General features: G+C 53.6%; 1 protein-coding gene across 1 annotated transcript in view; it reads right to left on the reverse strand.

Moving 5' to 3' along the window:
* Positions 1-4,285: 4,285 nt before the first annotated feature.
* Positions 4,286-14,967, reverse strand: part of CCDC13 (coiled-coil domain containing 13) — a 41,839-nt gene continuing 31,157 nt past the window's right edge. Inside the window, 4 exon segments of the mRNA XM_090284611.1 lie at positions 4,286-4,860; positions 5,427-5,560; positions 6,638-6,642; positions 7,895-8,049. Coding sequence (XP_090140737.1) covers positions 4,701-4,860; positions 5,427-5,560; positions 6,638-6,642; positions 7,895-8,049 — 454 coding nt within the window. The 3' untranslated portion in view covers positions 4,286-4,700.

Below are 14,967 nucleotides of genomic sequence, written 5' to 3' on the forward strand. Positions count from 1 at the left end.
CCCCACAGTGACCGGAGGCCTGCATGCCTGGCCCCTGACCCAGAGAAGTGTGAGAAGCGGTTACTGCACAGCGTGGGGGCTGCGTGAGGGCTACAGCCAGGATCATGGCCACTAGAGGAGGCCAGCATCCTGGAGGGCTGCCTGGATTTGGGTGGAGGGACACTTGAGCCGAGTCCTGAGAGGGTCCACGGTTGTCAGGAGTGAGTTAATCCCAGTAGCCGGGTGCGGCACTAAGGCTGTACGTGGATGAGCGCTGTAATTTCACCACCCCCTGTAGGGAAGGTGTTACAAGCAGCCCCAGCTGATAGAAAAGGAAACCGACACATCAGGAGGTTAAGTGGTGAGTCAGCCCCGGGAGCTGCCCCAGCTGGGGTCCTCAGGAGGCTCCAAGCGGAGGGTTCAGGGAAGCGGACAGGGCGGTTTGGCTCCGCAGCAAAGCACTCAGGTCCAGCCAGCTCACTTGAACCTGACCTGCGCCTCGCTGGTGTGACCCCTTCTCTGTGCCTCAGATCCTCAGCTATAAATGGGCAGACTTCTGGCCCTGACCGTGCTGGGTTCTTGCTGGGTTCTTGAGGGGTTTGATGACTCACTCCAGGACAAGGACTTCGCTGCTCACTGAATTGCTCATAAGGAGACGCAGCCCGGACCGGTGTAGGTCCGGTGTCGCTCAGTGGCTTGGGCGTCGTCTTGTGAAGCAAAAGATCGCTGGTTCAATTCCCCATCAGGGCACAGGCCTGGGTTGTGGGTTCGGTTCCTGGTTGGGGTACATACAAGAGGAAACCAATCAATGTTTCTGTCTCACATCCATGTTTCTCTCCCTCTCTTCCCCTCTCTCTAAAAATAAATAAAGTTTTTAAAAAGAGAGAGAGGCGGAAACCCTCTCACAAACCCCCTCACTCAAGAGGCAGAAGCAGTAGTCACACACAGCACATATTTACGGGGTGACCCCTCACAGTGGGGTCTGTAGGAAGCTAGGCATGTGGGATGGATGGCAGGAGGAGTGCAGAGCTAGGGGGGCCCCTGGACCAGGGGCTAGGTGGCCCACGCCAGCTGCACCCTGTGTGAGGGGTCGTGGGAGGAGAGAGTGCCAGTCCACAAAAGGAGGGGCAGCAAGCTGACTGCGGTAAGACCAGCTCAAGCACCTGGGATCACAACAGCTACTAGGAAAATCGTGGTGGGCAGAGTTCCTTCTCATCCTTTAGGGTTTTTTGTTGCTGTTGTTCAAAATAAAAATGGAGGGAAAGTATCTTGGGTGTGTATGTAATATTTTGTGTTGGTTGTGTGTAGGTCTGTGTGTATATGTTTGTGTTATATGTCACCAAAAGCATGGGTTGTATGTGTACATGTGTGTGTGATGTGTGTACTGTGTGTACATATGAGGCTCAGGGGCTGAGACGTGGGGCGGGGGTGGGCAGGCGGGGACTTCCCTGTGGGCCAGCAGTGGGTTGGCCAAAGTGGGGGATGTAGGGGAGAGGCTGGCTTTCCACACTGGATTCAGGGGCCCAGAGGAGGGACCCAGGGACAATGGAATGAATGTCTTTGGGGCCTGAATCAGCCTGAGCCACACCGAAGTCTTGTCTAGCTCAGCTGTGGTGCCCCAGAGGCCCCCATGGGGACAGGGGCCAAGCCACACCCAGGGCTCAAACAGGTCTCACTTGTCAGTGCGGGAACCTGAGCACCCAGGCCCAGGGCACCTGCTTGGGGTGCAGCCAAGGAGAGTCCTCACGTGAGGCCTCTTTGACGGTCCTCGCCCCTCCCCCTGCCACCTGGTGGCTCTGGGCAGTGTCTTCTCATCCATGAAAGGGAACGTCATCCTCAGGGTCTCGGGGACAGGTGGCCTTGACCTGGACAGACCAGGCTGCCCCAGTCCCCACCTGGCCCACCTGGGTTAGATCCTTCAGGGTCCCAGTCCTTGGCTTCTTTGACAAAACTTCCTTCCCTGAAAACCCCTGCTCCCAGGTTTCCCTGGGCCTCCCCTTCCTCCCTCCCCCTCTCACGCCTCAGGGAGATATGGACAGCCCCCTCCCCACCCAGAGCTGGGCAGAGCACGGGAGCCGCAGCAGGGCAGCTGGGGGCTCTGAGGGCCCGAATTCTGCCTTTGAACTTCCCACCCCACCTGTACCCTCCGGCCCCGAGGCTCTGTGGTGGCCCTCTGTTTCCTAGGCTCTCTGACTGCAGCCGGAGCTCCCAGAGAGTCTGGTCACCGCAGAGGCTGTAGGCAGTCCGTGCCCGCTGACCCTGCTGCCTGCCCGGCTCAGAGGGTGGGGGCCTGGAACTTCTTGGAGCTCAGGGACCGAGTCTGCTTCACCCAGGACCCCTGTGCCTGGGGCAGAGGAGCTGTTGGGTTTGCTGAAGCAGCAGAGGTAATACTAAGGCCAACTTTTATTGAGCACTTATTGGGTGTCAGCTGCTTCTCTAGTACTTGGCACTTTTTCTTTAACTCGGTAACTCCTGAAGAGAGATTCTGATGGGAAATGGCACAGATCTGGTCTAACTAAGCTGGGGGGCTGATGGCAGGTGCCAGCAGATGCGACAGGGACCCCTGGCCCACAGCTTCCTGGCAAAGCTCTCAAGGTTGCCCATAGACCCTGTAAATTGAAACAGTTGCCTTTATACCCACCCCTGGCCTCAGCAAGGACTGAACGCCCAGACTGAGCTCTGCGAGGCGCCAGCTAATCCGTGTTCCCCAAAACGTGCAAACTAGCTTTACCGTGCCCGAGTGCAAGCTCCCCCTTTCTCGCCTACATAAATTCTCCTTTTATCTCTGTGAACTGAAATCAATGTATGGATACATGCCCCTTGTACAGAAGTAAACAGCAAGCTAATACTCAGCTCAATGTCTTTGAGTTTTTCTTATATAATAGCAGCCCTGGAGGGAGGGTTCTATTATTGTCCCCATTTTACAGACGAGGACAGGGAGGCTCAGAGAGGTGAGGCCACATGGCTGGTCAGTGAGGAAAGGGACGTGCCCCATGCACCCCCACCTGTTCAGACCCCGTAGCTGGATACCCCTTCCTTTCTCAGACCCAGCCCTGAGCCAGGAAGGGCAGCAAAACCACCCTTGGGTGGTCAGGGTGCGAGGTCTGCCACCCTGCACACCCCCAAGGTGACCCTTGCCACTCCGTCCATCCCTGAGGAAGATGGCTTGTCCTGTGCCTGCTTCCCCCTCCCAGGAGGACCAGAGCCTGCACCCCCACACTTAGACCTCCTGCTGGGGCTCCCCTTCGCCTGCAGGTGAAGGTCCCAACTCCTCAGCCTGGTGTTCCGATTCTATATTTGGACCGCTGCTCGTGCCACCCTGTCCCCTCCTGGCAGGCCCTCCCCCTCGCTCTGTCTGGCCATCTCCCTCCACAAGGCATCGGAGAAAAGCTTGTCCTTCCCAGGGACCCTGAGGACCCGTCAGAATTGACTCTTGGTCCTGATAGGCTGGGTCACCCCCTGCAAGGTCAGGGCACAGAGTTTAACCACAGCTGTGTCCCTGAGGAAGGACCTCAGCAGACAGGGTCCCAGGAGCCCTAGGTGACTTTCCCTGGGGACGGGTGCTTTTGTAGTCTGTGTTCCTGAGTTTGAGTCACTGCACAAGTGACACGGGACTGGGCTTCATGTGTGGGAATGTGCGTCCACGTCCACACGCGCCTGTGTGCACAAGCCCACGCGGAAGAGCCTGAGTGTGGAGCTGGCCTCGTCTATGGGTCCCCGTCTGTGGCTGGTGCTCCCGCGTCTGGGAATCCGCGCGCATCTGCATCTGTGCGGGGGCCTGTGTGGTATTGGGTCAGGCCTGGGGCTCTCCTGATGCCATGCCGCCCCCCACCCTTGCCCAGCCCACCCCTGGGAGGGAGCCACACCATGCCTTCACCTGGTCTCCTGCCCAAAGCTCCAGCCCGGCCCCACCTCCGCCCTCCGCCCCCAGCGGCCACCAGCTGCAGCCTTTGGAAGCAAGTGGAGGTGCCTCTTGGAGCAGCCGGTTGGGGGTGGACTCGCCCCGCAGGGGGGCGGGCACGGCCGCCCTGGTGGCTCTGCTCTGCAGGAGGACCCTGCTTTGGAGGCAGGCAGGCTCCGCTTCTTCCTGTGAGCCTCAGTGTCCTCATGTGTAAAATATGGTGACAACCCCCTGGGTACGAGAGGACTAGACGGGCTCAGATTTCCACAGGAGATGCTCACTCACTGGGAGCTGCACTGATTATGAAAATAATCATTATTATTACAAGTTCAAGGGTTTGCATCTAAGGAAGAGCCCTGAGGAGTGGGCCAAGAGGTGGCTGGGAGCGGGGGGGCGGGGGGGGGGCCCACAGATGGAGCCACGGAGTAGGGGGTACAGGTGTGCCCTGGTGAGGGCTGGCGTGGGGCCGAGTGGCCTGGGGGGTGCCTCAGCCCCAAGCAGGAGGGCTTTCTGTGCATATGAAGTCACGTGGGTGTGCGGGGGCTCCACTGGGCCTAGGACAAGGCCGGTGAGCCCCTGTCCCAGAGACGACATCTGTCCGCAGTCAGCTTGCTGTCCCAGACTTGCTGCTGCTGAGCAGGCGGCTGGGCTCCTCCCTGCCATAGTCACGTCTGCCCGGGGGCTCCCCCAGGGCTCCACTGGGGCTTTTGCTTTGCCCTCCTGGCCCGATGTGCTGGCTCTGTCACCTTGGGGAGCCTGTTCCATGAGCAGGGGCTGAGCTGGCTGCCCCACCCGGCCAGGGTGGCAGGGGGCCGCTCTCCTAGTGCTTGTCCGCCTTCTGCTGCCGCAGAGCCTTCAGGAAGATCCCTTTCACCTGGGCCAGGCTCTCGTGGTACATCCGGAAGTCCTCCTCCTTTCCCCGCAGGGCACTGCTCATGGCAGCCTTCAGCTTTTCATTCTCCTCCACCTGGATGGCCAGCCTGCAGCACACGGAGAGAAGGCTCCGTGAGGCCTGAGCTGGCGTGCACGTGCGTGTGTACCCGGGACCCCGGGACCCCGGGATGGGGCTGCCAATGCGGCTGCTCCTTGGGCGCGGGCTCTCTCTGGCCTGCCCCATCCTCCCATGGACTCTTGGGAGCCTTCCATGCGAGATTCCTCTCTGTGCCCACCCGCAGCCCTAGGCCTGGCGCCAGGTAGCTCCCCAAAATGTTGGCTGCCCCAAGGATGGTACTAATTTGTAAAGGTTCCCCCCTCCTTCCTTTCCCATCACTGCATTTGACTTTGAAAGGCTTAACTGAGTAAGAAAAAGGGGTTCGGCAACCCATGCTTAGTAAAACTTCTTTGAGGGCTTCGGGGTTACTGGGGTCATGGCTGAGGCTCTCTGCCTCCTGATGGCCAGTTGCTGAATTACAGGCCTACAAGCCACAGCTAGCAGGACCAGCCTTCTGGGCAAACAGAAGTCAAAGGGGAGGGATGTGATCCTTCTGCCCATCGAAGCTCCGCCACCCGGACAATGCCACCCTCAGGAAGGCAGGGCAGAGGGCACCTGGTGGTCAGCTCCTCCATCTGGGATTCCACGGGCATGCTGGAGAGCGGGCTGAAGGATGGGTCCTTTCTCTCGCTCCCACTCTGGTTGTGCCTGGTGGTAGAGCTGGGCAGACCTGTAGGGCGGTAGCATCACTTCCTGTGATAGGCCATGGCCCTGTGCTCATGCTCTCCCTCCCCTCCCCCAACTGCCCCTTCCTGCTCTTCTCACTCGTTGAAACATTATACCTCCTTTGAGGTGTAGGACAAGGCCTGCCTCCCTCTGGAAGCCTTCCCTGATACCTGCTCTGCATTCCCCTGGACACTGGCATTGTTGGCTTCTGCTATAGCCCTGACTTTGCACCAAGGTGGTCCCTCTCGTTCCTCTGTCCATCTTTGTATTTGGCAAGTTTCTGGAAGGGCTGAGGTCTGGCCTGCAGGTTGAGCCTGAGTCTAGGCAGTCACTTCAGCTGATGTCCTCATACCACTGCGACCCCGCCATGTCCATCCTGTCCAGCAGCTCCATATACACGGAGGAGCCAGGGTGGCTGCAGCCAGGGACCAGAGAATGCTCAGAACAAGAAATCAAAGCCCAGCTGGTGGGGAACTCGGACATGATCCCAGCATCAGAAACCCCCCACTGAGGTCGCTCAGGGGCAATCACCTGGCATCAGGGATCTGTCTTTCACCCCCTGCTGTGTGGCCTCAGGGAAGCCATCAACCTCTCTGAGCTGGTTTCCCCACCTGTAAAACGAGGAGACTAGTTCTCCCCTCTAGACCTTCACGAGGCCTGAGTGAACTCACACACACATGGCTCTCAAGGCCCTGTGAGACAGACCACTCCTCAGGACCCCGGGGCTTCTCTGACCCCGCCGGTGGCACTGCTTCCTGCTGCTCCTCCAGGCCTCCCGCCAAGCTCTGCCACCTCTTCTCCTCCCTCCCACTTCCCCACCTCTGCTCACAGGTCACCTCCTCAGAGGGTCTTCCCTGGCTGCCCCAGGCAAGACAGCTGCCCTCGGACCCCCTGTCCCCTTCCTCTGCTTCGGGCCATAGTACCTGCCTCTTCTAACCCATCCCGTCTTTTACTGGCTCATTTCCTGTCTTCACTGAGCTGAAACTGCCTGGAGGGACCAAATCCGGGAATCAGGTGTCCTCACGTTACAGGTTGGGGCTGTGCTGTGCTCCGCAGGCAGAGGAGCACTGCTCTGCCCATGTCACTAAGGCCCCGTGGACACTTTCTCTCAGGCAGTTGCCCCAGGCTGAGCATCTGAGCCCCCGGGTTTTCTAGGCAGCATCTGAGCTGTCTTCCTGCCATGGCTGGAGGCCTGGCTGCTCGGCAGGAGGTGAGCCTGAGGCCTGGAGGCAGCGCATCCTTGGGGACCCGCTCCTGAGGGCCCAGCACCTTCCTCAGCCTGGCTGCTCAGCGAGCCCTGGGTCCGCTGGTGAGAGGAGGGAGAAGGGCACAGCTCCCCCTTTGCGTCTCATGTTCTTATCTGATCTGGGCTGGGAACAAAGGTCTGAGTGTCTTTGGCTGGGGGAGGCTGGGGTGTTGAGAGGCAGGGCAGTGGGGCAGCACCTCCACTCGAGGGGGTTGGGACGGGATGTCAGAGGGTGGCAGGCCCAGCCCCTCTGCACTGGAGATCCCCCTCCCTGGGGGTCAGCCACCACAGAAAGGCTTCTGGCTCTGGCCTCCTGCACGCCACCCCCCGCCGCACCCCCCCCTCCCCCCCCCCCCCCCCCCCCGCTTGCCCCAGCCCCACCAGATGCTAATGCTGCTGGCCTGGCAACTCCTTGGGGAACCGCTGTGTTAGCGCAACAGGCCTTTCAGTTTAGGACAACAAGCCCCTCCACAGCTGGGTGTGGTCATGTGACTGGGCTCTGGCCAGGGCGCTGAAAGCAGGAGTGACACAAGCAACCTTAGGGACACGGACGTGAAAGGCAAGGAGCAGGTTGTCCCCCTCGTGCTGCAGGTGCGGACATCGAGGCAGTGCCCTTAGACCACACCCAGGATGGAAGCTGAGTACTGAGGACAGTGAAGCACAAGACAGAGGAGCCCGGGTCCCCAGGCCTCTGGAGAGGCCCCTTGCCCCACTGACAATGGTGGCAGCTGGGGGCAGCAGGGGACTGCTCTGTGGGTTGGCCGCTGCTGCTCCAGCCTCCCCAGCGGACCCACTTTGCCCCACAACCAAAGTCAGCTGGGACAGAGGATTGAGCGCCCGGGTGAGGTGGTGGCTGAGGACCTTCGGTGAGGGCCTGCCACCTTATGCTAAGGGCTTGCAGGGAGCTGGGCCAGGGCCACCTGGGGCGATGGCACACTGGGGCTCCTGGTTCTAGCTCGGGGGTGGGGGGGAAGAGGACGCACAGCAGCAGGGGCAGAGCCCCCCCCCCCCGCCCCCATGGAGGCCTGTGCTTCCCACGCTCTCACGCTCTCCTCCACGGGGTTTTTCCGCCCCGGCTCCTGCAGCCCCTAGTCCCCCGGCCCAGCCCCACCTGTTCTGCTCCGGGCAGCTGCCCTCGGTGAGCCTGCTGTCCTCCCGGGCTCCAGTCGCATCTTCTCCAGATGCTGCTCTAGCACCACGCTGCGCTGCCGCTCCTCCTGCAGCTTCCTCTCTGACTCCAGGAGCTTGCCTTCACTCTCCTCCACCCTGGGGACAAGATGGGACGCAGGGGCTGCCACATGGCCCGGCAGGCAGGGCAGCCCCCAACCCAGCCCACCTGCTCTGGCGTTCAAAGGTGTGTGCCCGTCTTACACGGGTGGTGGGGGGCCGGCTCTTCATTTTTATCACGGTGACATATTCCAACAAGAACGTGCATTTAGAAGTCCTATCGCTCTCCAAGGCTTAAAACGAAGACACCTGCCCCCTCCCTTCTCCTCGCTCCCAGTTCCTGCTCGCCAGCGGCAACCCCTTCTAGCGCTCCCAGCTGCTGCGGCGACTGTTCACTGCCTTATTCCCACAGATGCTTATGCTGCTACTTTTAAGGTTTAAATATAATCTTCAGACCTCCTGCCGTGCAACATGAGAGCTTAGTTTTATTTCGATACTCTCCCCTTCCCAAACAGAATCACCTCTCCGCCTCCCAGTGTGGTTATATTACCCCCCCCCACCTTTGTGTTTTTTTGCTGGATTAACATTAGGTGGTGCATTCATTTTTACTGCTGCTGTAACGGATGACCACAAGCATAACAGCTCACAATGACACATATTCGTGATCTCAGTTCTCTACGTCAGAGGGCCCAGCAGGTTCAGCTGCGGTCTCTGCTCCAGGTTCCAGAGCCAGGTCAAGGTTCCCGCTGACCTGGGCTCTCACCTGCAGGTTCTGGGGGAGAACCCGCTTCCAGGTTTCTTCAGGTTGTTGGAAGAACTCAGTTCCAATCAGAGGCCTGAGGTCCCTGTTTCCTGCTAGCTGTGGCCGGGTCATTGTCCTCTTTCAGAAGCCACATGGCCCCCTCCGTCTTCAAAGCCAGACTCACGCTTTGAACCTCTCCGGCTTCTGTAGCATCTTTCTGATAGAGCCCAGCAGGAGAGCTTTCTCTGCTTTTAAGGGCTCCAGTGATTACATGGGGCCCACCCGGTAATCCAGGATAATCTTCCTATGTTAGGGTCCATAACGCTAATTGCATCTGCGCGGTCCCTTCCGCCGTATAATACAAAGTGTTTGCAGGCGCAGCTGCAGGGAGCGGAGTTACAATAGAAATGGAACGCTTACACTTTCTTCCTTAATTGTTGCTTCTCCTGGAGTTAGTGATTGTTTTCTGTTTATTATTGTCTATGGTCGTTATTGTTATTGCTGTTTTCTATACGCCTGTGATGAATTCATGGGCCTTGAAGACCTTGTTGTTTGGTTATTTCGCATGAAGGACTTCTTTAACCTCACTGGGGCTACGGGGAAGGTCTTTCCCGTGGCTAGGTGTGGCACCTGAGACTCTGGCGATATTAAAGGCTCAGATAGAAGGCCGAGATTTCCTGAGACGCAGCCCAGGCAAAGGGCCCACACACATGCAGCTCAGAGCGGCTGCCGGGAGATTTTCAGTGCTGGAGGGAGTGGCCTGTGCACTCTGGGGAACAGTCAAGAAGGAACTGAGTGGTGACAGTTTTGAAAAGTATACAACTACTAAAACAAAACATTATACAAGCACAGTCTACAGCCTCATAACCAAAAAGAAAACAAAAAAACTCAAAACAACCTAAAGGTCCATCAACAGGGAAAAGACGGTAAGTGGTAACATATTTGCCCCATGGAATATGACAGAATATGAGAGGATTGTGCTGTTCAATGCAGCGGCTGCCAATGTAATGCCCATGCGCAGCTATTTAAGTTAAAATTAATGAACATCAAAGAGAATTAAAAATTCAGTTCTTCAGTCATACTAGCCCCCTTTAAGTGCTCAAAGGCCACATGTGGCTAAGGACCACCTCGCTGGCTGGCACAGATATAGGACATCTCATCACAGAAAGTCTACTGACCAGCACCGCTCTGACAACGAGAAAGAGTGAGGAGGGGCTTCGTGTGTACAGACACAGCAGCCCTCCCAGTCCCGGAGCTGGTGAAGAAAAGCAGGGGCCACGAGAATCCACATAAAACCCTTAGGTAAATAAACGGTAAATCAATCCTAGAGGATGAACACAATAAAATACCCTGCGGCCATAAAAAGAAGCTGTGCGGACAGGGGGAATGCCTGCGATATATCACTAAGTCAAATAAGGAGCAGGAGAGGGTGCCTAATATATGAACTAATCTTAAACTTTATAATATTAAACATTTAAAAACAAATCAATACCCGTGCTAACGTAACTCAGCCCATATACTGAAACAGGAATATTTAGCAGACACTGACTCGTTATCTGTGGGAGAGGGGCTCTCATTTTTCGGTTACGTTTTTCATTAATGCTTCCACTTTGTTTAAGTTTGTATTCCATTTGTGATGGAGGGGTAATAAAAGGAACTAACAGCAAATGCCATATAAAACGCTAAAGCACTTTATGAATTCCCACCCCCAGACTCTCGACTTCTCCCCTTCTCCCCCAGATGGGCCTGTCTTGATAAATGTCACCGTCGCTCATGCAGGAGCTTGGCCAGAAAACCGGGGAGTCACTCCTGCCTTCTCTTTGTTGCTCGCTGCTTTCAGCCTCCGATTTATCAGCCGGCCCTAGAGCTCGTCCTCCAAACACGCACAAGGCCAGCCCCTTCTCACCCTGCCTGTGGCTGCCTCTGGGTCTGCCCCTCTGCTTGCTGCTACAGATTTCAGTGTCTGCTCAAGACCCCTCCTGCTCATAGCTGCTGCGGTTCTTCTCTTTTGACCAGCCTTTGTTCTCACCGACTTTTCCTTCCTCAGTCGTTAACTGAGCCAATGCAGCTAGACTCTCGTTCCTTAGTTGGCTTTGAACGTGGTCCTAACAGCTCTCCAACACCGTGTGCATCAACCTCATGCAACTCTGAATATTTTTCAATATCTGCTACTTTGTAATTGATTTTCATTCTATTTCAAGAGTTTGACCAAATGGACTGAATGGCAATGTGAAGTGATGAGTATGAAGTAATTAAGTCATTAGTGAATGAACGTTTTGGTGTTAAACATTTTGTTCTTGCGTTGACTGGTGTGGCTCAGTTGGTTGGGCATTGTCCTACAAAGCAAAGGTCGCCAGCTCAGTTCTGATCAGGGAATATGCCCGGTTGCAGGTTCAGTCCTGGTCAGGGCCCCTAAGAGAGACAACTGATCAATGCTTCTCTCTCACATCGATGCTTCTCTCCCTCTCATTCTCCCTCCCTTCCTCTCTCTAAAAAATAATTAAATCAAAAAAAATTTTTGCTTTCACAAGGACTGTAACTGTTGGGATATTGATAAAGAATACTCAAATAAAGAGGTCCTCCTACCCAGGAATTAATTCAATACAAATGATACAAGATCTGTATGGAGATCGATATTACACATTATGTACATAATACTGTATACATAATTTATAAAGAGCTCTTTAGAGATGTAAGGAAAAAATAGGAACAAGTCACTAAACATGGACAATAGTATAAAGATACTTAACAGAAAAAAAAGATGTAAAAGGCTATAAATATGCAAAAAATATGCTCATCCCCACTTTTGGTTAGAGCAAAGCAGATAAAAACAGCAATCAGAGATTAGTGTTCCTTTGTAGTTAGCCAAAAATGTTAGTGATTGATAAAATTTAGTATGACAGAAGGTATGGGGAGGAAATGGTCCCTAGTTCACATTATTGGTAGGAATGTAAATTGATTCATTTTAAAAGGGCAATTTGCCATTATCTGTAAACATTTTCAATGTGCATATTCTTTGATTCAGTGATTTCACCTGCTAGAAATTTATGGTACAGATATACTCCTATAAAAATGTCTAATGTGAGTCTCTCTTTTAATAATATATGTGTGTGCATACTTGTACATATAAAAATACACATATATACACATATACTTGAATACATATTTTCAGATGTGCAGAGAAAACATTTTGGAAGTACTAACAGTTCTTTTCTATGAGGAATGGGAAATTGTGGGGTTGGAAAGGAGGCTTTTTATAATAAGTAACATTCGTTTGTCATGGTAAAATTAATAAAACTTCTAATAGTCTAATTCAGGGGTTTTCATGTCAGTGTGAGAGCGGAAGACTTAAACTTGGGGTCATTTGGGGCAGCAAGCTGCAGGAAGCCCCAGGGAGTGCCTCACTTCCGGTGAGAGGGCTGAGACAGTCCCCACCTCTAAGCCAGGGAGGTGAGAAGATGCTTGCAGGCCACCAGGGCCTCAGTCGGGGATGATCATGAGAAACTTGGAAACAAGGCCAGCACTCACGTGTTCAGGAAGTCCTAAACCAGTAAATTAGCATAAATTACCCATCAGTGACCACTAAAACCCCAAAGTGCCACAGAAACAAAAGCAGAACCGTTCTGGAGAAGCACTTTCATGACCTAAGAACTCCCACAAGAAAAAATGCACTGGAGATAAGCTCACAGAAACCACACAAAAATCTAACCACAAAGGAGATATTTCACCATGAGGGGGACTCGGTGGACATTACTTAGCATCCTAAGTAACAAAGATGATAGAGCAACTTTAAAGGGACCGAGTAAGTTTAAAATTATTAAAAGAGAAAGGCAAGAAATCTTAATTAAAGAACAAATGTTATAAGCAAGTGAACAGGAGGTTTTACACAGAAAAGAATAGCTAAAAGTGAAAAAATACAGTTATTAAACTGGGTTTCACGGCAGATGAATTACAGCTGAAGAGAACAAGTGAGCCAGAAACAGAGCTGAAGAAACCACCCAGTAATTAGCCCAAAATGTTAAGAATGTTTAAGAGTGGAAGAAAGGATAAGAAGACCTAACATACGTTGACTAGAAATTTTAGGTGAAAGAATAGAGACAATGGTGGGGGTGGGGGGGAGTCCTTGGACTGAAAAGCACACTGATTCCTAAATAGGAGAAATAAAATAAAATACCTGACACGTCAGAGTGAAACTTCAAAATGTCAAAGACAAAGAGAATCTCTGAAAAGGCAGCCAGAGAGGAAGGATGGACACATCTACAAAGTAACAATGTCAAACCGATAGAATGATGGAACGTGTAACTTCCAAATTTGTACAAGATGGGGAAATAAAACTCAATCTATCCAATAGTATAAGCGAGAAGAATGAAGAAAAAAGAGCAAAGAAGAATCATGCCAAATGGAAAATATTGAGATGACTGAAATATTTCCAAATATTACAAAAATGAGAATGTGTTGAACTTTACTGTTCAGACACAAATTCTCAGATGGAATTTATAAACACAGCAAACTACATACAAGGTCTGTCTGGAAAAAGTCCAGCCATTGTTAATATAACGAGAATGGTTTGCGCAACATCGATGTAACCTGGCAGCCAAGGAGCGTGGCCTGGAAGCACGTGCGTGAACAATGATGACTTCACTGTAATTAGTCAGTGGGGGTGAGAGATGCCATTGAGTGAGTACGTGTACGGTGTGGCTATCGCATTCTAAATGACTGAGAGGGTGGAGCAACGAATCTGCATCAGATTTTGTGAGCTTGAACATTCCTCTGTGGAAACTATTCGGATGGCTCAGAAGGCCACAGGTATGGGCAGCTAGTGACTGGCAGCTTCATCACAACAATGTGTCTTCTCATGCATCATGTCTCTCATGCAGTTTTTTGGCCTAACACCAAATCACCCAGGTGACTCAGCCCCTCTGTACAGCCCAGATTTGGTGCCCTGCAACAAGCTCCCTTATGCGAGACTGGGACAGGCTCTCCAGATCAAGAAAGGAGCAAATATTGAGGATCTCCGAAAAAGAAAGTTTCTGTACTTTGCGGTGAGAAAGTTTCTGTACTTTGCGGTGGGGGAATCTGAGTTCATGGGGGCGGGGGGGCCGGGTTCCTCTTTCCTGTGAAAGCCCAAGGAGACAGCAGTGTTCCATAGTAGAGAAGGCCAATGGGCCCAGGACAGCTTCACAGAGCTCCCCCCAGCCCCCAAACGACACAGTGGCAGAATGAAGCCCGTAAGATCCAGGCTATAGGCTGACAGAGAATCACATGCGCATGGCTCTGAGTGGTGCCTCCTTCAGTTCTGAGCCCTCAGTGCCTGCTTGCTTCACCCCAGGCCCAGCTCTGCCAGGAGAGGCCCTGCAGATGAGCTACCACCTGGTCAGAGAGCCACGTAAGGAGAACCGAGCCCCCGCTGCGAGCTGCCAGCTGAACGGAGCCACGTGATCCTGGCTGGCTGGCGTATGTGAAGCAGAATCACCCAGGCAACCCACAGACCATGAGAAAGAATAAACCATCGGGTCTGAAGCCACTACGCTTGGGCTGGTTTCTTATGCAGAAATAGATCACTGAGTCACCCGGGTTCACCAAAGCCCTAAAACTCAGGTGGAACTCAAAGGAAATGCGAAAGAAAGCCTGAACGGACTACATTCCTTCCATCTGGTCGACCAGAGGCTTGTACTATCTGCCACATCAGAAAAATGTCGAGTAGAAAAAGAATTACTGTTACCTGTCTCATAGACCCACATATGCCTGAAAGTCAGAGCCTCCCTATGTACGTCAGGAAAAGGCAAGAGTTAATGCTGATCACTTGTCACTGCTGAGGTGGTGGCCATCCACCGACCACTTCCCAGCACCCCCAACTCCTTTGGTAATGGTGTTCCTTTTTTCTCTTGGGCAAACTGTCCCTCCCCCACCGGTAAGCACCTGGGGGTACTTCCAGTCAAGGTGCCTGGCCTGTGTCCAGGGGAGAACAGGAGAGCAGCCCAGGTCAGTGAGACCTTCTCTCCTAGAACCCACGGGCACCCTAACTGAAAGCCGCTGGGCCTTCCCTGTTTGACGGGCCCAGGGGAGACCACCCAAGGTTCCTGCTACCAAGATTCCTGGACCTTTGTGAGCTTCTCTCCTGCTCTGTGCCTTGGAGTCTGCCAGCGCCTCCCAAATATCTGCCTTTCCCTTCCCTTAGTCAGAATTGGCTTCTATGGCCTGTCATCAAAGAGCCCTGACGGACGTGCGAGGTGGCCTGTTAGGGCAGAACCCAGTGGTGTCCTTTATACTTTCAC

The sequence above is a fragment of the Furipterus horrens genome, unplaced genomic scaffold (assembly GCF_987537825.1).
Source record: "Furipterus horrens unplaced genomic scaffold, mFurHor1.1.pri manual_scaffold_7, whole genome shotgun sequence".
Lineage (NCBI taxonomy): Eukaryota > Metazoa > Chordata > Mammalia > Chiroptera > Furipteridae > Furipterus > Furipterus horrens.